The 22,922-nt window shown below is 39.4% G+C and overlaps 2 protein-coding genes across 3 annotated transcripts; one reads left to right on the forward strand and one right to left on the reverse strand.

Annotated features, from left to right (window-relative positions):
• Positions 1–6,877: 6,877 nt before the first annotated feature.
• mtfp1 (mitochondrial fission process 1) lies at positions 6,878–13,139 on the reverse strand. Its single transcript, XM_022770007.1, has 4 exons — positions 12,989–13,139; positions 9,595–9,722; positions 8,611–8,843; positions 6,878–8,220 (listed from the first exon to the last, which is right to left on the reverse strand). The coding sequence occupies exons 1-4, from the start codon at positions 13,056–13,058 to the stop codon at positions 8,154–8,156; spliced, it is 498 nt and encodes a 165-aa protein (XP_022625728.1). The 5' UTR covers positions 13,059–13,139; the 3' UTR covers positions 6,878–8,153.
• A 1,652-nt stretch (positions 13,140–14,791) lies between these two features.
• lman2l (lectin, mannose binding 2 like) lies at positions 14,792–21,537 on the forward strand. 2 transcript variants are annotated; one of them, XM_022769981.1, is made up of 9 exons: positions 14,792–14,980; positions 15,369–15,487; positions 16,465–16,582; positions 16,681–16,763; positions 16,899–16,931; positions 17,700–17,861; positions 18,249–18,363; positions 19,073–19,198; positions 19,325–21,537. In XM_022769981.1, exons 1-9 carry the CDS (start codon positions 14,854–14,856, stop codon positions 19,465–19,467), a joined length of 1,026 nt encoding a protein of 341 aa, XP_022625702.1. In that variant the 5' UTR covers positions 14,792–14,853; the 3' UTR covers positions 19,468–21,537. The 2 variants fall into 2 exon arrangements, with proteins under 2 accessions (XP_022625702.1, XP_022625703.1); XM_022769982.1 differs by lacking the exon at positions 16,899–16,931.
• The last annotated feature ends 1,385 nt before the right edge of the window (positions 21,538–22,922 follow it).

The following is a 22,922-nucleotide window of genomic DNA, read 5'->3' on the forward strand; positions in this document are numbered from 1 at the left end:
ACAATACTATTTCTGATTTTGGGGTTGTTGAGTTTTAAGACATTTTTGTGCTATCCAACAGTTAATATTATATAGCTCAGACAATCTAAAACAACAGATATGCTTTCTGGGTCACCTGGTCTTATGGGAAGGTATATCTGTGTGCGGTCCACATAGCAATGAAAAGAGATATCGCGGCCGCCAGTGACTCGGCCAAGTGGAAGCATGTAGATGGAAAATAAACCAACTGAGTGCAGTATCTTTCATGCCAATCCAGGCTTTAAAACGGTGGGTTAAAATGGCATGATCTACAGGGTTATATCTAAAAGAATTAAAATTGCGCTCTCTAACCTGTCGGCTGTTGAAAGGTGGTCACTGGTTACCTCCAGGAGGGAAGTTGCTGTGTTATGTAAAGCTCTAAAACCAGACTGAAACTTCTCAAAGGTGTCACAATGACACATAAAAGCTAAAGGTTGTGTTGAAACCACTTTTTCGAAAACCTTTGATAAAAAGGGAAGTTTAGAGATTATCCTAAAATTGCTAAGAACAGGTTTCTTTAACAGAAGTTGGAACAGTGTTTAAATATGGATGAAAATGTCATGGTTTGCTATTGCAGACACCTTTTGTTATTTTTGTTTGGACTTTTTGCACTTCCTGTTTTATTTTGTAATTGGTTTCCTTGTGTGTCAGTGTTTTTGCTTCCTGTCTTGGTCCTGTGTCTGTGTGGTGATTGTCTGCCCCGCCCTAATGTGTTTCACCTGTGTTCAATCATCCTTGCCTCCCTTGTCTATACAGTCTTTGTGCTCCCCTTTGTCTGGGTCGGTTCGTCTGTTGTCTCACTGTTGTCATTGTTGTCTCTGGGTTTGTCCTTAGCCTGTTCGTGTCTGTTGATTTCTGGATCTTCCTCAAGTTGTTCAAGTCTGGTTTGTCTTCAGTCCGTTCATGTTACCTGTTGTCATCCCCTGTGGTTCCCTGTGCGCGTGTTAGTTTATAAACCTGTCTGCACCGTCTCCCATGTGTTGGCTGCATTTGGGTCCAGCCCTTACCCCTCAAACCCTGACAAACCCTGACAGTTGTGACAGAAAAGGTTCCTTCTGTATAAAAGCTATTAATAATCAATAAAACACTCTGCCCAACTGTGTCAATAACATCTTTGTAGTGGGAATAAATGTCAAGGTTGCATATAGTTGATTTTATTAGGGATATGATTTTGGATTTAAAAAAGAACATAATGATGAATTATATCCCAGCATGCACTTTAAGCCAATGGCCCACATCAGTCCAGCATATGCACACCTCACCTCCAGTATTTATTCACCAGGACGCCTGCTATTTGCTCCTGTTCACCTGCTCAACTTTTCACAAAGTCATCTCCAGTATTGTGCACTCTCAGGCAGCAGGTATTATGTAGTTACTAAGTAGATCCCATTTTGTAATCAACACACAGCACAGAAGCAGCAAAGAAATCAGAGCTCTGTCTTCTCCATTGAATTGCCTTTTAGCACCTGTTTCTTCAGTGGGTCGGGTGCCTTTGAAGGGGCAGGTGCTTGAGAGAAACAATGGAGACCAAAGACTCAAAACCAAGAGCGTGCCCTGCTCCAACTTACAGGTTTACAAGCTTTAAACACCAGGTTCTGTAAGAGGACACAGAAAAGTTGTCAGACAGTGCGGCGTTCCTCATTGCCAGTACTGAAATTACATTTTTGTTTGTTATTATGAGATGCTGAGCAGCATAGCAGGCCTTACATGTTAATCTATGACTGAAAACACAGGGTTAAATGAAATATAATATTTGCTAGAATCAAGCCCAAACAAGGCAACTCAAATCAGAGGTCTATTTAAAAGCCAGGCTCCTCTGCTTTGTACTTATATGGGCTTCACAGTTAAGGCAAGAAAAGAGGATTACAGCAGACATTATGAAAATAAATTAAGGGATGACATGACTTTCTCTGTGTTGTGAATTATTTTGTTATTTTAATGTAATAGAGTAATACATATTAGCTCAAATAATTTCAATTTAACCTCATAGCAAAACCGAATATGAATATGGACAATAAAATATGTACTTTTCTGAACATTTTTATTGGACTCACTATGTTATTATCAGCAATAGATAAAATTCAGTTTTGTGTTGCCTCATGGAAAGAAAACATCATTACATTTTATTGTATTATGGCAAATATAGGACTCATTTTTAATTTTTTTTAAATTATATTATGTTTTGTAATGTAATCACACACCTTTTGCAAAATTTTAGTTGCTCCAATGTGCTCACAGTAGTTTAGGGAAATGCTTGTAAGCCTGCATGCAGTCATGTTGACATAACACAGGATTGTGTATCTAAATCCTATCTGAAATGCAAACATTAAAAGTTACAATGCAGCCCAACAAACTGTATATAAAACAAGGAAACAGTGACAGATATTTATGTTTGCTTGTCCTGACTGAAGGCTTGTTTTTCTGCATCTAGCTGTATGGATATCACTGAGGGCTGTGGGGGTGGAGGCAATTGAATGGCTGGGAATTCCTAAAAAAAAAAAAAAAAAGCAGTGAGAAGAGTGAGAAGGAGAGAGGGAGGTCTTTTGGCCACTTGTGGCCTTCACAACCCAGGCACAAATCATAGAGGGACATGGCAATCGGAGTGACAGATGAACAATACTCCCATTTTCCAACCCCCTGTGAACAGGCCCATCCATCACGGGAGGGGAGATTAATTCAATTCATCAGCTTTTTGTCTCCTTGGGCCCCCTAATGCCACCTGATATTGCTCAAGGGGGACTTATAAATGTTTGTGGATTTGATCTGAGCCTGCTTGCTTGACTTTGAATTAAAACATTACTCTTTACTCTTAGCTGTACACTGGTTTTGCCAACAGCCTGACGGCCAGTTCTGCCATAATTCTGATCAAGATGAATTCTTATGAAAAGGAAAATGTTTGCCGAAGGCAGCGAACAAGAACACATACTTGAGTTTGCAAAGTGAGGAGAGCTTTGGTGAGAAGGGGCACTGGTGGTTTCAGAGGAGAATAGCGGTCCTGTAAATCTTTCATAGGAAAAGCTTTAATGAAAAAGCTGAATCATCACTGAAGGGATTCAAATTTTATTTAAATTCTAGCAATGCACAGAAGATGTATAGCACCTTTAGGCATGTTAGCATATTGTCAGACTATTTACACAATGAGCACTTTATATAGCCATGTTGAACAAGTTTGGGCAGTTTATCTCCAACAACAGAATGTGCCGTTTCTAAAAATCTACACAAACATGGCAGCAATATTACTGCTCTGGTAGTTGGCCAGAGATCTGCTTATTATCTCAAATGATTAATCCCAAGTTATCATTTTCAAAGTTATGCTCTAGAATAGAGAAAAAAAAAAAATAAAAAAATAAAAACCATAAACCTACTGTATAGTGCAATATAAGGCCCTCAATCGTGCATAGATGTGGTCCTGTTAAGCTGGATAGGCAGAGCACGGTACAAACACAATGCTAGTAATGACCTCTAGTGGTCATTACAATAACTGACTAAAGGATTTGTCTGAAAGACTGGAACGAAAGCCGTGAAGAGCAGGTCAAACAAAGGCGACATCCACCTCCATTTATCCATTTTAAAAAACACAAAACATTCGGTTTTGCAGTGAATTGTGTTCAAAGCCTCCAGAGCAGCTTGATTTGTGAATATGATGAACCACTGCCTTTGCCAAGATTAACATTCACATATACTGAGGGGCTGTGAAGCAGAGGAGAGTAGCTACTTTTTTCAAAACTTTTTTTTTTTTTTTTTTAAAAAACAAAAAAAAAACAAAAAAAAAAAAAAAAAAAAAAAAAAAAAAAAAAATATATACCACTATTTTGGTTCCCAAAAGATGCAAGAAAACAGGTTAAGCAAATCTTAAGTACAGCTTTTAATACATTAAGTACAACTTACTGTTATTCTACACTAGCATATGTAGACTACCGAGTAAACAGTACACATACAGCCCTTATTTTCTTAAGCATAAAGGAAGCTTCTGACACCATTGCAGAAGCTTTGGGAAGAGAACAGTATCTTATCAGGAATAGTGTGTGAACGACAGTCCCATTAATACCCAGAACAACAAATACTTTGCCTAAACCAGTCAGTAACAACCCCAACTGGGGAAAGAGAAAAAAAAAAAGTTAGGGTAGTTCCAACTTGACACACACACACACACACACACACACACACACACACACAGTGTTAGGCCATAGTTCAGGTCATAATTTCAGGACATGCTCATGCAGGTTAGGTCATGTGATTTCAAGTGCAGATACAATGACAAAGTAGTGAAGGACTTTGCTGCATTAAACTTACAGGCCTCAACAACTGACTTTTATGACTAAGCGAAAAACTGTCCCATTATTTTCACTTCCGACTTTTCACACCACCACCACCCACTTCCTGATGAACTCCTTTGTCAGATATGAGAGCAAATGAGAACATTTTTCATTCGACACGAGACAGCCTCACGTTAAACAATCCATTTTAACTTTCAAAACAATTGAGGAATGAGACCTTGGAAGTTTGCTTCTACACAAAGTTCACTTTATTTGTATTTAAGCATAAACCTGCTTCTGAGGCTGATAGTGAATCCTGCCTCCTCTCCAGACACACAGGTAATAGGCCGTGCTCAGAGATCCCACTATGGACACCAGCAGGACGGCTGCCACCAGGGCAATTTTCCACACTGCCGATTCTTCTTGTTCTTCATCTGAGGAGAAAAAAAAAAAAAAAAAAACAAGCACTCATTGAATATATATAGTCTGGAACAGGTAGCTCTAACAAAGAAAAGACGATGAGTTCTCTTGATGATCATGTCACTGACATAGATGTACTACTGTCAACAGCCCACCTTGTTCCTTCATAACATATGGCTCCGGAGTAGTCAGCAAGTTCTGCTCCTCCACTGTCACCTGGGCAAACACTTCTGGTGGGATGTCAGGCCATACGCTCTCCTCTGCTCCTAGAGAATGTCCATCCATGTCTTCATACTGTAGACTCTCATCGGTGATAAGCCACTGGCCGTGGATGTATCGAGGAATTCCTGTAAAAGGTTAATATGTCAGGAGGATGACACAGAGGATTGTGTGTGTATGTGTGTGTGGGGGGACAGGTGCAGTGTTTTCAGCTCAGATCCTTCACAAATGAAATTCAACCACACTGATCAAACCTTCAGCTACCAACACAAGATAAATGTCACACATCTTTTCTTACCATGCTGCCCAGTGGATGCAGCCAAAACAGCCAAAAACACAAGATTAAGAACAAACATGGCTGTATCTACCGGTGGTTGGCTGTGCTTTTATGCCTTTTATGTGGGCACCTCGTCTGTAGAAGTGGCATCAGCTGTGATCTCCTCACTCAATCAAGGTAAATTACTGCAACCGGGCTCTCAGATCGCCCGGTCTGATGCGCTTTTGAGTGCTTCCATGTCATTGGTTAAACCATCTCTTGAATTACACCCCTTTCATCTTAAAGTGCCGGTACGTTGCTCAGGAAGTGGAAACTGTGCCCCCACAAAGAGCAAGTTGTAATGCTGCCATTTGAAATCACACCGTATAGTGAGGTGTTCTTAAGGGAAGCCCTTCATGCAAGACTGTGTTTAGACAAGGCTTCAAAAAATTCTCCCGAAATGGAGCCGTCAGTCAAGGTTCCCCAAAGCTACAAAGTGGTTCTGACTTACTTGTTGTCAATATAAAAGATGATAAAAGCAGAGGAAAATACTTCAGAAGGACTTGACAATTGTATCACTACTGATTCATGAAACGCACAACAAAAAAAAAATCAAGACATTTCTGTCATCGTATAATTTATTTCTCTACAGATCTTTCTTTCTCCAGTGTTTCAGAAGTTATTACAGAACAAGAGGATCATTGAATATTCACTGTCCATTGTAATGAATGGAGCTTCAGCTTTCAACAGTTACTTTCACATAAAAAATTATCTCCACCTTGTGAACTTCAGACAGAACAGAACAAAGTTTTTTATTCAGTTAAGGCTGAAAATGTGACTCATAGAACCCACTTCCAAACACACTGCCACTAAAGAAAACATCAAAGAAATGTTCAAGTAGGTAAACCATTCCTTTCCTTTTGCAGCATGTGATGATAAAAACACAGTGAAGTTATGTGTCAAATCTGAAATGTAAAATTGAACATAAATACACACATACACATATGTGTATATATATATATATATATATATATATATATATATATAATGTAGATTTTCACTAGAGATGCACCAATATGCTTTTTTTCGGTGCAGACATGTCATAGCAGGAAAAAAAGGTGTAATTTATAATTAATAATCAATTAGGGTGTCAATACTTGAGCTTTATTATATACAAATGTGCTTTTCCTGCTCTGACAAATCAAATGGTCTGACATGAAAAAGGTTTATTCCCTTATATTTACGTAAAGGTAAAAGTCTGTGCTTAAGTGGATGAAAATATCCAATACTACACACACACTGGAGCCCTGAGCACACATGCTTCAATCATTTAACAAGCCAAAAGAAAAAATTCACTGTTTAAATGGCCTCGTGACCCGATCTGTTTATCAAATACTACTGAATAGGCTGCATCGGTACCAGCATGTAAAAACATGGTAATTGGTGCATCCCAAGTTTTCACAATCTTCCCTTTCAGCATATCTCTCTCCATGACAAAGTCAACCACATCCTTCATAGCAAAGAGAATATGGTGTGACACATTAAACCATGAAACACAAGTTATTCTAAAATGGTACACTGGTGTATACTGACAAACAAACTGGCAATGATAACCATTCCCAGTATAGTAGTTCTTGTATTTGTCTTAAAGTGACTGCTCATCTGAAGCAAAAGCTACATTTTGTATCAGATTTCACTTTTTTTTTAATTTTTCTATATTTTTTATTTAGAATATTTAACATTATATAACCACTTATACCTTTTCCCTGTAATTTGCAAAGCTCATGTATGTACACAATGCCTAATTTCCCTTGCATAGTTTAGCATGAGATACAGTATATAACGTGGCTTCTCAAAGAAACGCCTTGGCAATAATATACAGACAGTAACTGTTTATTTCTAAATGAATCCCTTAAACCATTCCCTGCATAGACACACTGACCTTCACAGGTATTTGAGAAGTGCTGTACTGTCTCAATAATCTAAAGCCAATAATCTAAAGGATGAACAGCTTGTTGTGTCTAATATTTCCAGATGTTACAGTATTGTAAACTAATAATATCTGACTACAAACTCCGTAACCAACAGTTTTGATACTGGTGAGAAATCATTAAAATGCTTGTGAGGTCCACAGCACAAGTGCTACCCAATGTTCCTACAAGTACTCTTAGTTTAATAGAACTATGTACCACACTATACAGTATAGTGTAGGTAGAATCATACAGATTGCAGCTAGGATGTATAAAATGCTCCCGCTGCAAATCCTGGCTCCAATGACCAACAGTAAGGTAGAATGAAACAATGGAAAAGTGCATTAGACGCTCCTGAAACAGCTTTTCCAAGTAACAGATATTTTTGTTTTCAGAGAGAAGCAAAAAAAAAAAAAAAAACAGTCTAAGACAAACTTAAAGGAAGTAATGAATAAGTGGGACATCATGGCAAACTGGCTCTTTAGCCTGTACAGTACCACTGAATATGGCTGATTTGGAATTAATCTCTTGACATCTAGAAATGAGGTGAGGCTCTGCAGGCCAGAGAAATGGCTCACAACTCTACCCCATGAGGGCAACCCTGGAGGCTTTCTTTGTACTCACTATCACTAGAATGTAACAGTAGACTGTATCTCTGCCGAAGAATACTTAACAAAGCAGCAATACAGTTTTCATACTGTTACATTCCTATTTAAACTATTTTTTTGGTGTTGCTACCCAGGTTGCCCTGAGAGGTTACAGTTAAGGATCCCCAAGGGGATATTTCACAAAGTAGGATTTCACTTTTAACAACTAAACCTACCATTAAACATTTTATCATTTAGATATAAAATAATTGTATTACGTGTGTCTTTGACTAACTGTGAAATCTTGCTGCATGAAATCCTTCTGTACGCATGTTTAGTGCTTCACAGTGGTGGATAAACAGCACAGGTCTACGTAGACTGGACTCCTCTCTACCCAGGAGGGGACAGTGTCCAGCATGGTCCCTCTTCATTCGTGCTTCTCTCCCTCATTGTAGACTTTCCGAAGGCTCGAGTCAAGCAGGAAATCCACTGACCTACGGGGTACAGAGAGTGGAAACATTGTGATGACACATAATGTCTATGAAGCACTTCTGACAAAACTTGTGTCTCTGGTACATACAGTATTGAAAAGCCCTGATATCTTTAAATTAAGTGGCATTAAGTTGCTAAACATAAGTGTGTACGAGTTTTTCTTAAGCTTTAATATTATGTAGTTTATACAGCAGATAAATCAGTGTTTTGAGTTTGCTGTCTGCACTGACTTTGCACCCACTGCACCCACTGAGTGGTGAGTGCAGCTGAAACTGCTCATCATGTACGAGCAGCCTAACCCTTAAAATCAAAGCTTACATAATTGGCAACTTACATAATCCATGTACAGTATACGAGCACATATAGAAACACAGACACAAACGTGTGCCAACCTGTCTATAGGAGTGATGATGAAGGGGATGGTGGAGAGGCCGATAGCTGTAGTGGTCCACTTGCGGACAGGCAGAGGCCACTTTGTAGTTCTGCCCAGCAGGTAGAGTGACGCGGCGCACACACGGTTAATGGTGAAGCCTGGGATGATCACAGAGGCGAGGGCTTGCCACACAAACGTGTCCACCACTGCTACCGCTACCCGTGTCGTCTTCCCTGGGTTGTCCCCGTGGGCCTTTAGGAACAGATGGAGGATCAAAAAAATTGAAAATAATACCCTGAAAATTATATATCCCAATGTATTCCCAGTGTTTTTGGATTGTGACCCGGGCTTATAACTACGTTGTAACCAGTTTGACCAAAGAGTGAATTTTCTTACTTTATTTTAATAATTCCTAGACCTGAAGCAGTACAAGTGTAATAGTGTAACAGGGAAAAAAGCAAAGCTTAGATGAAAGCCTGAAAAATAAACACATGGCATAAATATTCATCTCTCTCTCTGATCGCTCAGATTTCTCTTATTACTTGGGCTGCATGTAACAGTTATCAATCATTTTTATTATTAATTACTCTCTCAATTATTTCCTCAACCAACTATTCAGTGTATAGAATTATCAGAAATTTGTTTTACAATGCGTATTATACATTCCCACAGTCCAAGGAAATACATACAAATGTCTTATTCTATTCGACCAACAGTCCAAAGATCTGTTCAAGATCAGTTTACTGTCATACACGACAAAGAAAACCATTCAATTCTGACATTTAAGAAGCTGGAACCAGCAGAAGTTTGGTATTCTTGCTTTTTAAAATTACCAAAATGATAAATCGATAATCTAAATAGCTCCCAATTAATTTCATAAATCGATTGTTGCAGCTCAGATGATGTTGAAGATTTATTTATAACCCTCTATGATTACATAGGAAAGAAAATTTGATCATATGGTAAATAATGAAGACAAAACATACTAACGGTCATGTCTTACCACAGCTGCCTTCTTCCCTTTGTCCACAGCATCAGCAGTAACGTACGCAGTGGCCACAGCATAGCTGCCCCAGACCAAACTCACTGGCACCAGAGCACGAAAGGCCTCCCCGACCTCATTGGCATAGCCTGTGGGCGTACACCAGGAAGAACCCGTTAAATTGTGGGGCAGATCCAGATCATTTACTATGAATGTTTTTTGTTTTTTTTTACTGTGAAATCTGGCGTATGTTGTTTGACATTGGCCTTGGCGGAGGTCTGCGCTCTCCCAGTACTGTTTCAGTTTGAGGTGAAATATGTTCTGTCTGTATTTTTAGCATTACATTCTCCAGTTTCCAACACATATATCCCGAAACATACAAGAGGTCAATAAATCTCAATCTCATCTGACATTGTCCTGGTGAAAATGCAGAGCAACATTTTGAAAAATTATTCAATATCCATTCCATGAGGATGAAATGGCTGAAATGTCCTTGATCTCTTATTAAGAAGTTACCTGCGGCGTACGCCACAGTGCATGTAAATCACTGGTAAAATTAACTCCAGTCACACACGGAGCATTATCTTTGGTTCAATGACAATAGAACCATCAGAGCGTGGTGGAGTCAAATTCTGCTGCTTCTGCTGTATGTCTCTATCACTGGCACTGCTGACAAAACTGAGGCTACTATGCAAACACTGCACTTTACTGTGCTACCTGCGCTGAAGGAAACACTTATGTTACGAGCGATAATACTGCAGCCAATGAAACACAGCTTGCTAACAATTTATCATCTCCCCAATAATGGTCTTTGGCTAAATAAATAAGACACAATCACTAGAAGTCATTGTAGTTCACTCTTCTCAGTTCTGAGAGAGAATAAGCTGGATCAGCGCATCCCAACAAGATGCATATTTCATATGTTCATATGTTAAATTACTGTCATTTCATGCATTATTTGTGGGGTACAATGGACTCCATCAGGGGCGTACAGGAAACATGGGTTTTAACATAAACACACAAGTACTCTGTACAATTTCTCTGTATTTCGACACATTATAAAGTTTGCTCAACAGTTTTTCCTTGTCTGCTTTAAGAATTTAATTGAAATCTAGGAATGTGTGAATCATGCATCCCGAGCTTCAGTGAATGAGCAAATCGCATGACTTTGCATTGTTTATTTTCCAACTGCCTCTAAGCAACAGCCCAAGATTACATCAAGCTCTTTAAACTCAAAAATTAGTTGTTGTCAACCATGTTTAGGGCTGAGCAACACACCCGACAGTGATAATGAAATCCATATTAGGGACATACCGTATTCAGGCAACTTAAAGTGCTCATAATTTCAAATTTGAGTTTTATTGCATCAAATCCAACATCCTGATCAAGAAAATATGTGTACCACAGATAGAGGCACTGTAACCCTTATGTTCTTGCTTCACAATTCTTCACAAGAGAATAAGGACTAGAAGTTGATGCTTACATCGCACAAAGTGATAAAAAAAAACCTGGAAAGTGAACAGGTATAGTAAAAATATCTATTTAGATATGCTGTACTCAAAACAATAAAAAAACAATAAAATCTTACAGAATAAATCTTTAAAAATGGAAAGTTAAAACACAATTTAGAAGGAAAAATATGATATTAACTGTTGTTCATATCCCTAAATGCTGAAATTTACTGAAAGCTGGCAAAGGATTTAATACTATACTACTTTAATGCAGTGAAATTCACAGTAAAGTTAAATATTGATCTGGAGCTGCAGAAGCACTTGTGAGTACAAGGTGATAAGAGCTCCATTTGTATAATAAAGTTTGATAGCAAGGGGAGCCTAGATAAGATTATGTTCCAGCAGGGCATTTAGTTAATAATAAAATATGCTTTGCCCTGCAAAATACACTGTTGCTAGTGAGTGTAGGGTTCAGATTACTCTTTGTGATTCACTATTTACTCAGTGCCCAGCAAGGCGTGAAGGTCTGTTAGGAGAGTGTGTTCACAAGATGTTGATAGTAGGAGATTCAGAAAGAGCAGAGGTAAGGAATGAAAAAAAGAGCAGGGTTAGGTGATGAAATACAGAGAAGCCAGAAAAGAAGAAACATAAAGACAAACTATGATCAACAATGATATCCATTCTCTGATCTACAGATCACCACTTGTGCTGTAGTAATTACCAACAGGGGATTTTAAGAGTAACCTGACATACTATATCACTATAAGAAACAGTCATCTACTAGAACATCAGGCTCTAATGTTATTCACCTCCAATTACCATGCCACTAAAACACTTTGATCTAAAATGGTTACACCAATTAAGCTGTTGGGCCCACTAATATATTAAGTTAGGGTGCTAAAAATTCCTATGTCAATGACCTGTGCCCTAACATGAGAGGTAGTAAACTCTTCAGGATGGCTGCCCAAATTTTACACAAAGCAAAGCAGCCATGTTTCAGGATAAACCCAGTCTTTGTTGCATAACCACGATTACAGTTTCTCCAGAGGAGTGAAAAATAAATAAATAAATGGTAGAGATCTGGGGAATCCAATGTATCCAAAATATGCATACTGAGAATTATTATAAAATATTAATATCTAAAAATGACATGTATACACTGATGTATAATCTGTATCCAACTCTCTATGTAGTCCTACATTGTTTTAAAAAATGGTTCACAACAAAAATCATACAAATATCAGAAACGATTGTAGGACCATGTTTTTCATTTCAGAGATATAGATATGTGACTGCATGCACAGGCAGGATTAAAGATGGGAGCACACAGATTATGATTTTATGAAGGGGATAAAGTGATTCACATAACATTAAGTGGTCACTGCTAGGGGAAAGAGCAGTGGATTAAGGCATGGAGACCAGGGGGGCAGCCTGCACAGTCAGGACTGCTGCAGTGTGGGTGCCCTTCACACTGGCTGCTGTAAAGCCAGCAGCTCATTGGGTAATCAATGACCCTGATGTTTCAATGAGAGGAAGGCAACACTGAAAACAGGCACCGATACTAAGTTGTATCTGGTTGTATCATCCACACAGTCATAGTGTTTCAGTTTTCAATCTAGTCCTGCCTACGGGCGTTTCTCCGTGGTTTAGTGAGTCACTGCCTCGACTTGCTTAACAACTACCTTTACTGAGACAGGACTGACTGAGCTACACAGACAACTCTACCAAACTAAAACGTTATGGAAACATGGCATGAACAATGCTTTTGTAGTACAGTCTTGGACGTCCATTACGTCCTGTGGTAACAAAATGACCTTCAACAGCCAAGTTTTCTATAAATAGATGTTTAAAAACATTGGTTAGCTAGCATTAGCTACAGCTAGCTAGCGCTCAGCTCCGGGGTCATGTCGGCTACAGTCTGTTCAGTATGAGCCACCGCAAGTGCTAAATGTAACAGTACGTACCAAGGAAGCGGACCCACGTATCGCGATAAATGTCGACCGCTTTGCTCGGCTTTTCTTCGGTGGTATCCATGCTTTTCCTTGCTTTCCCTTTACTCCATCCCCCGATGCTATACTAGCGTATATGCTCGGCGGTAGAGTGTAGGAAACTGACACTCAGGAGGGACAGTGAAGGGGGCGTGATTTCAACTACAGCACCCAACTAGCTGCAGGAACGTATCCCCCCTCCCTCATCAGTCACTTGATTGAAGATTTGTATTTTCAAGTAGGCCTAAAACAAAATATATTACTGTGAGGATTCCGTTTCCTATATGCTATTATCATTTGTGTCCTTCAGTTTTATGTGGCTTATTCAATTAGCAAAATGATAATTAAAAAAAAAAATCACTGCCATGTTTAGTCTACTGTGTGTTCTGTAACTGAAAGGTATTTTAGGCAATACAGTGCCTACATAAACAATGCAAAGAGAGTGGCAGGCTACAGTTCAATTTTGCCATAGGGCCCCATTTGGGTCTTCTGGAGTCATGCTGTATTTGTAGATGCAGTGTAGGTTAGGCAGCAGCTGATAAAACCATTCGGAGAAAAACAGGTTAGATCCTAAATGAAAGACATACAAGTTGGCTCTCCAGGGTTTAGGCCAGTATCACACCTTACACCCATACCAACAATTGAGCCCCAAATTTTTCATACCCCTTCAATTTTGTTGTGTTGTAGCCTTATTCCAAAATTTTAAAAAAAAATCCCATTTCCCTCATCAATCTTCACTCAATACATCATAATGACAAAGTGAAAACAGAATTTTATAGGGGCCATGTGATACAGTTATCTTGTGTCAGGTAGGCCTGCTCATAACTGTCTTGTTACTGAATTGTACAAAACTAAAGGTGTTTTGTGCAAGCCGTTTCCTATAAACTTTTAAACTGAATGAGCGAATTGGGATTTACAGTGTAGGCTTCGCATGAAGCAATGCAGCTCAGTTTTTGTGTGTGTAACTCAACTCACTCATACAATATGAATCACATTTAAACTTTTGTCACTGCTTACACTACAGTTTGAATTCTTCATCCCTTCTCCTTTTTGTTCATCTCTTAATAGTAATTTCTTTATACAAATTCAAGCCAACAACACAGTTTAGCCTCAGAGGCAGCAATCCTACTGCGATTTCTTGCATTGCTAAATTGGTGCGTGGTACTCTAAACCAGTAGTTCTCAAACCTCCTCACATCAGGGACTCCTAAACTAGCACAAATTAGTCCAATAAATTAGATCCCCCCTCCCCCCTTCAAGATCTTGTCCCAGGCTCCCCCATTTCATGAGATTTTTGCTTATAGATGTTTTATTACAGAACATCTTTAAAACCCATGACCAAAATATTCATACTTTCCATTATTGGTTTACTTATGGATGGAATTATGGTGAAAATAAAGTATCCCCTTTCTTGCTTGGGACCCCGAGAAGCCTCCTAAAGGACCCCTAGAGGTCCCTGGACCCCGCTTTGAGAACCACTGCTCTTAACCCACAAATAAGGGCTGCTTTGTTCTGGTGTCCTGAAGAATACCCAGATTAGTGTTAGGATTATTAAGATTTCATAATACAGCCCATTACAGCTCTGCTATAGTTGCACACTTCCAATTGAACTGCTTAATTTTCATTCTAGCCATTAACCAAAATAACCAATAAAAAGCGTGCATCCTAATTGACAGTCAAACAGACCAATGGTGACGAGCCATGCAACACAGCGGCCCAATGAGAGGGAAGCTGACAATTCTGTGAGGTGAATATTGCTCTACGATGGCCGCCGCCAGCAGCAGCAGCAAACACCACAGAGACTTCGAATCACCGTTCAGTCTCATTTCCAGAGGGAAGATAATGCCTTTTAAATCACACTGGACTTTCGCTTTCCTTATCCTTGCTGTGAGCCGCTGTTTTGCCGACGATGATCACGAAATGGAAGAGTTTCTGAAGCGGGAGTATTCCCTCTCCAAGCCTTATCAAGGTATCTCACCCGTTACAGGGACACGCCGAGGGGCGAGGGACAGATGTTTCCAGAATAACGTATTTAGCGATCAAATAGTAACATGTGCGCTTGAGCTCTGTCTCTTCTAATAAGTGTTTATTTGAACGTTTGCATGCCTCAGATAAATCCTACTGCAGCCAAACAAGGCGTTACTGTGTCATATAGAGTGTATATGTGTGTATATATGCTACTCTACTTATTGCCGCACATTGTGCTTCACTAAAGACCTTTATTGTGTCTACGTTTTCTTTGACTCAAATAGATGTTTTGTTTTTAGACAAAGCACAGCCGTTTGGTCGCCAGCCTCATTCAGCCGTATTGTGCTGTGTCAGCTGTGTCATGATGATGGTATTGTTTGTGTGCTCAGGTGTGGGATCCTCAGGCTCCTCCCACTGGGAGCTGATGGGGGATGCCATGGTAACCACCGAACAGGTGCGCCTCACACCTGACATGCAGAGCAGGCAGGGGGCAGTATGGAGCCGCATTGTGAGTATATGCTGTACATCTCCTGGTACAGGTAGAACTACAGTGCACTGCATCCTGAGCATTGGAGTGTTGTCTTCAGTGCTGCAACTAACGATTATTATCATTATCCGTTAATCTTTCGATTATTTACACGATTCATCATTCATTGTTTCATCTATTGAATGTCAGAAAATTGTGAAAAAATGCCAAGTATAATTCCCCAGAGCACAAGGTGGTCTTCATATTACTTTTGTCTGACCCACAGTCCAAAACGCAGAGATACTCAGCAACACAGAAGAGCAGCAAATCCTCAAATTTGAGAAGCTGAGTGTGTGTCATTTTGGCATTAGAAAAATGGCCAAAATATCAATTGATTATCAAAATAATAGGTGATTAATATTCTGTTGGTCGTGTACAGGATCAACTGCCTAATTACTTCAGCTCTACTTGTGATATCCCAGTTTGCTATTTCACAAATGGGAGCTTCGAGTATACCAAGCACACTATACGTGTTAGAAGAAATACGAGCTGTGCAGCAGCCTGATGGTAATGGTGGGTGCATTTCTAATGATTGTACCTCTCAGAAGCGGATAATAACAGCACTCTTTGGAAATGTGCTGGTTATATTTAGTCTTGAGAGGGGATGCTATATTAAAGTATGGGTTCGGTGTGGTGGAGCACAGTGAGAGGAACTATTTCTTGTTTCAGACGGAGCCTTGCTGCCACTCAGCAGCTCAGCTCTGTGTGTCTGTGATTTGTGTTCTCTTTTAACCATTAACTGTCAACCTGGCATCAGCCCTAACCCCAGTCTGTCGTCTCTGTAAAATAACCTCTAATGCCAAATGAAGCAGGGAAACCAGAAGACTAGTCTAGGTGTGGTCAGGTCCTGGTGAGATTGGGTTTGCCTCTTATTATCCTCTTATATGTTTATTGGCTAGTTATTGCAGTAAACACTATATATTTCACTGGCTTTTATTAGGTTTTTTTTGTGTTTCCAGCCCTGCCATCTGAAGGACTGGGAGATGCAGGTACATTTTAAGATTCATGGGCAAGGAAAGAAGAACCTGAATGGTGACGGGCTGGCCATTTGGTACACTAAGGAACGCATGCAGAAAGGTAAGAGCCGTATTTACCCAACCGTACTTTTTTTTTTATCTCAGAAGGAAACTCATTTTTATACGTCATTATCACCCTGTCTTCAAATTCTTTTACAGGTCCTGTATTTGGAAATGTGGACAACTTCACTGGCTTGGGTGTGTTTGTGGACACGTATCCCAATGAGGAGAAACACATAGAGGTATGCTGCAGTAGCACGGCTTGGATCTCACCTGTTCCGTGAAAAGTAAAGTGAAGGGTTTAATGGACAAGTGCTCTTGCAGATTTGTGTAAAGGGGCTGTGTTTGTGTTCTTTTGTGCAACCATTTGGAGACAGGCGCAGAAGAAGAGATACACTCCTCGCACACAGGTAACCATTCCACCCAACCCTATTTCTAATCTCATTGTACAGTCTCCAATGGCCCCCGAGCATGCTTCTCTTTTTCTTTGTCCCTGCATGGTTGCTGTGTGGTTGTTTTGGGGTCTTAGTCAGAGTAATGTAAAATTCAAAATGGTTATAAAATTAAACAGCAAAAGAAAAAATCTAATATTGCCTGAGTATATTTGATATGAATAATACTACAAAAAGGCATCAGTGAAACAGTCAATGCATGTTTGTAAATAGGAATAATGAACAGCATTGCGTCTTTATGCCTTTTTATCTTTGTGTCTTTTAGAAAACCTTCATGTTCTAATTGCAAAGCATCATTGTCCTCTATTTCGTTTTTTAAATAAACAGCAGGGCCTCCTCTACAGCCTGGTTCTAGTTGTCTGAATTGTCAAGGAAGTGGTCTGAATTTTTTTCAGCAAATCAAACAGTGGCTTGAAAATAAAAGGGCAATTATCAGGCTACTTCTATGTATCTCAGTATCTGCTTTTTTCATAAATGATGCTGGCATGTCTGCACTATATGTTTTGACATACAAAAGCCACATAAGGTTTTGAATAGAAACGTCCTCTGTTTACATGACAGCATAATGTGAAAATGTAATTCCTGTTAAAAAACGTTTCTGCATGTGTTTATGTGGCTTAGCTGCAAAGTGTGAGCAATCACCATCACCTCTCAGTGCTATAACAGTACATGATAACTGACTAATTTCATTTCCTTATTTCTCTCCTTTCCCACTGTGACCATAAGAGGATTTTCCCCTTCGTTCTGGCCATGGTGGGAAACGGCAGCATCAGCTACGACCACGAGCGAGATGGTCGTCCCACAGAGCTGGGTGGCTGTAATGCCATGGTGCGAAACCTCAAACATGACACCTTCCTCTTCATCCGATACATCCGCCGCAGGCTCACGGTGAGAGAGACGCGCACGAATAACACTGCTGGCCACATGCAGACACTTTTTCACGTCCTCAATAGATAAATACCACAAATTATTACTTTGTCATATAAATGCAGTATTGAATTATGTAATATCTTCTATTAGTGAACTTAAGATCAGAATGAATGGAAGCTGAAGGGCTCAAGAGTTTGGGCAGCAGCATGTTTATACTGTAAATTGCAACCTCAGTTGTCTACATAACCTTACACATAAAAAGTGTTTATACTCAAATCCAGTCCTAGGTTTTACTTGCAAAACAAATTCAGAGAACTCAGTAAACCTGCTCCCGGAAAAACAGATATTTTTACTCTGTGACCTTCTGAAAGTCACCGCAGCTTCCTGATTGCGTCTGTTCCTCAGGTGATGATAGATATCGACGGGCAGCATGAGTGGAGGGACTGCCTGGACATACCTGGGGTGCGGCTGCCCCAAGGCTATTATTTTGGAGCTACAGCCATCACTGGAGATCTCTCAGGTAAACAGCTGTCACCATCCCAAACAGCTCCCGCGTAATGGTGACTGTTGCACCTCAAGCACCACTCGGACTATTTTTAGCCCTGCCTCTGTGACCTCGTCACACAACACTGGGTGCCTGGCATACTGTGAAACTGTATGTATTTCTTTGACTTTGATGAATCTGATGTTGTACAGATGTGACGAGACAGTTATTACAAATATATTATTTTGCATAAGCAAGTACCTTGTATATGCAGCATAACACAGTTAGAGTCTGTCATCTTTCCTACTTTCAAAGTCTGTTTTATCTAAATCTGAAACAGCTCGGCTGTGTTTGCGTCATTGATTTAGGGTAGACAAACAGCTTTTCACAAGATACAGCGATCACTGACACGAGTATTGGTGTATGGCTGTATACTGTAGGTCATCATACTATGACCAATAGTTAGAGATGGGATTAAAATTTGGGGAAATTGATCCTTTAAGTAATCCGACTGGATACACTGTGATAAATGCAGAATGTAGAATATAACTCATGTCAGCTGAACGTCTTTTACGAGCACACATAAGAATGGTGACAGCGCATTCATTAGAATAAAATGTTTTATGTTGCTGACAGTAGCACTTCAGTCACTTCATACCATTCATAGGAAATGGTTATACAGTTTTTTTTCTCAGTTTCTCTTGTTCTCTAAATGTAATTGTATTTCCTGGTTCTCGGTTTACAGATAACCATGACATAATTTCCCTGAAACTCTACCAACTCACTGTGTTGCGGAGTCCAAAGGAAGAGGAAGAGGAGGAGGAAGACGAAATAACCATACCCAGTGTAGATAACATGGAGCTCCTCAGAAGTAAGACACACACACATATTACTGCTGCTTGTCACTTCTCTTTCCTCCATCTCTTCTCTCCATAACACCCTCAGTATTACCTCACTCCCTTTACTCTGCCTTGTCCCTCTGTTTCTTCTCCTCCAGTGGGCGAGAGCGAAGAAGGGATGAGTGGAATAGCTATTTTCTTCACCGTGCTCTTCTCCATGCTGGGCTGCATCTTCCTCATCGTCATTGGCCTGGTTGTGTACAGCCACTGGAACGAGAGCCGACGCAAGCGCTTCTACTGAGGAAGAGGAAGACGGAGAAAGGGGGATGGTGATCGTGGTAACTACTGAGGTCCGCGGACCCAGCTGCACAAAAGTGAGACACTGCTGTCGGCCAGTAGAGCGCAGTAGCTTCTTTTATCCTGACAGGAGGTGGAGTAGATGTATCACCTGCGACACAAAGCCATTCTCCAACTCTGCCATTGGTAGTCATGAAGCAGTAGGAGGACTTTATTTTACCCTTCGTCCTCAGCCCCTGCCTGACACTCACCAACTCGGCCTTACCATCTCCACCTCTGTACTCGTTACACAGCAGACGTGCAGTACAGTGTATTACATGACTTCTTGTGAGCAGCTGCTTTTTATTTTTTGTTACCTTTCGCCACATTTGACGAATATGGGAAAAAAAAAAAGTTTAGTTCACTGATGTTGATTTTATTGCTTAGAGAAATATAAATACGTAAGTATCTGATTGTTCCTACTCAAGACTCATGAACCAAACAACACTAAAAACCACTGATGCCATCTTTACTGAACAAAGATGCATCTCTACTCTTCGCATTAGAAAAACCTCTCAGTGCTCTGTACTCAATCATTTTGACTTTGTGTACTATTTAACGTACTATATATTATTATCCTGTAGTTGCTGTAGTATGCATGACATCCGTTGAGGTCATCCCACTGTTTTTTTGTTTTTACATTATGCTTTACTGCTTGATGTGTTTGTGTGCAGCATATGAAAAACTGACCTCTGCCTCATTGGTGCATGTGCTGATAGCAAAGATTTGGGTGTTTCAGGGATTAATTTAGTGTAAAATTAAATGGAATTTTTTATTTTTTATCAGTATTGGTTTCCCACAAAATGTTTATTTATACTTTAACAGTGTGCATTTCCCCTAATTTGAATAATAATAACGTATTTGAGGAAGTGGATCAAATTTCTTGATCAGTTTACAGCAAATTCCTCTAAAGAGATTTTAAATATGATACATTTAAATTTTAGAAATGAACCTTTGCACTGAAGGGAGGGCTGAGGGTGGTTAAATAGAATTTTAATGACTACTCATTTATCACTTTTTTGTTTGTGTTTCTTGTAACATGTAAACACATTACCTGTTTTTCTGTTAAATGTGTCACACAATGTATGTTTTTGCAGTGAACTCACGTGAACAAACGTGCTGGTTGGGCCTCTGGTGTTGGCCAGCTGTTGTTGACTCATCTTCATCTTCCTCTATATGTTCTTCCTCATGTCAACATCATAGATCTTTTATGTAGTGCTTTGTTTTTGACTGTGCAATTTATGAGGACACCCTCGTTTCCTCATTTCCTGTAGCCACTTTTACAGCCGCCCTACCTTATTTATACTCTGTTGTTTGTTTCGTATGAAAACTGTGCCTCATTATTCATTCAGTGGCCCACAAATGATGTTTTATAACCATTTTATCTCGTTTCTTCCTTCAAACCTATTTGAATTGCCTCATCAGATCTACATAGATATTGTTTATGACCTCTGGGTTCTACAGTGGGTTATGTACATAACAGTAACACACAGAGTACTTCAAGTAACCTTAGTTGTTCTACATTTATGAATGAAATACTCATGTTTCTAGCTGAAGCACAGAGAAAAAGGTTTAGGAATAGACCGCCTTTTTCATATATATTCTTACAAACTGCAATACAGAAACCTCATGATCAGACTTTTTGAACTTTTAGTGAGTTAGGACAAGAGGTTGTGTGTTATCGTAATTATTGGATGACACAACATCCCGTCATTAATTAAGACCAACTGCCTGAGGTGCTTCTCCCAGCCGTGTGACAGTCCTCCAGATCAATTTTTCAGCTTTGTCACATGCTGAGGTGGGGCACCATTTTCACTCTGAAGTCCATAAAGTCCATCACTCTTTGAGCACGAGATATGACGAAGCTTTTTTTTCTCAAGTTTTAAAAATGTTTAAGACAAAATACAAGGATCCTGCAAATGGCTACTTGTAGTTAAATGCATGAATTCAGAACATTTTATGGCAAGAAATAGCAAAAGTCAGTCAGTTGAGTGTCAATGTTTGTTTTATTAAAAAAATAAAATACAAATGATGACCCAAAGAGTACACAGCAGACTTCTTACTAAAACCAAAGCATTTTATGTGTATTTCAGTGCTTTAATTTTTTTTTTCTTCTCTTTTTCCACTTTACTCATTTTGGCTTTTTTTTTTTTTTTTAATTAGGATAACAATGTAGAAAGAGACTGGTGTGTGTTAGTAGATACCTGCTTCCTTCTCAAACTATGATGTTCCTCATTTTGGCATTAAAAAAACCCACATAGCTCAATCGCGGCACCTCTATCTGTTTGGTATTATCTATGGTTGAGGATAAAGTAGTTTCCAGGTTGCTTGACAGAAACGATCACACTCATAATGAGGACATTTTTTCTCATACAAGTTCAGAGTTGAGGGTTCCACAAGTCATTTCTGTATCAGCCTAATGTGTGCTGGTCTAATGCGAGCTGACTGTGTTCCATGTTGAGGTCTTTCATATGCATAATATATAAAAATTCAGAAACTGATGGTGTCATAGTAACTGTGGATTAAAAGGCAACAGTTAAATATTAAGTCAGTGAATATTTATGAAGATGGAAAAAGAAGAACACTGTTGTTTAAACTGAGAAACCCAACACACTGAATTATTGCAACAAACAAGAGGGATGGAAAAGTTTGAAAAGAGACCATAACATATCAAATAAGAATTCATCCAACAAAAACAATATATTCAACTTTCCTTCGGCTTGTACAACTTTATAATGTGGTTTATTCATACATCAGGAGTAAGAAGTGTTAGTGGTTGAGGAGGCAAACAAGAAAAAGCCAACAAGAGGGAAAAAAAAGAATACATAAACTAGAATGGCTTTTTAACTCAAAGCCCCTCAGCTGACACTGAAGCACACATACTCACCACATCACTGTAGTAGCATTACAAGTATATATATATATATATATGTATATATATATATTTTACAAGTTTTTTTGTTTTGTTTTTTTTACATGTACACAGACCAACCGATGTAGATTACAGTACAGTGCAGTGCCACAAGTACTGAGAGTTATATTGCTTGTACTGGTGCCCACAGATAAATGACGGAGAAAGTGAGAGAGGGGTCGCAGCATATAACAGTAGGTTTATGTTGTTGCATAGCCTAGTTGAGTAAAGTACAATACACTACAGAGATGCGTGATGCAGAAACTAAGACAGGCAATAACCATGAAACGACTGCTTTGGCTTTATGAGACTGGTGGGTCAAAAATGTGTTAATTTATAACTCTAGCACTGCTCGTTAAAGACGACCCTGAGAGTGGGAAACCAAACAGACCATCGTCATGCCAACAACCGCACACACACAGACACACACATACATACACACACACACACACACACACACACAGAGCGGTGAAAACAGCGATGATCCGTGTAGCGTGGAGATATCAGCG

The sequence above is a fragment of the Seriola dumerili genome, unplaced genomic scaffold (assembly GCF_002260705.1).
Source record: "Seriola dumerili isolate Sdu_G_001 unplaced genomic scaffold, Sdu_1.0 BDQW01008603.1, whole genome shotgun sequence".
NCBI classification, from domain to species: domain Eukaryota; kingdom Metazoa; phylum Chordata; class Actinopteri; order Carangiformes; family Carangidae; genus Seriola; species Seriola dumerili.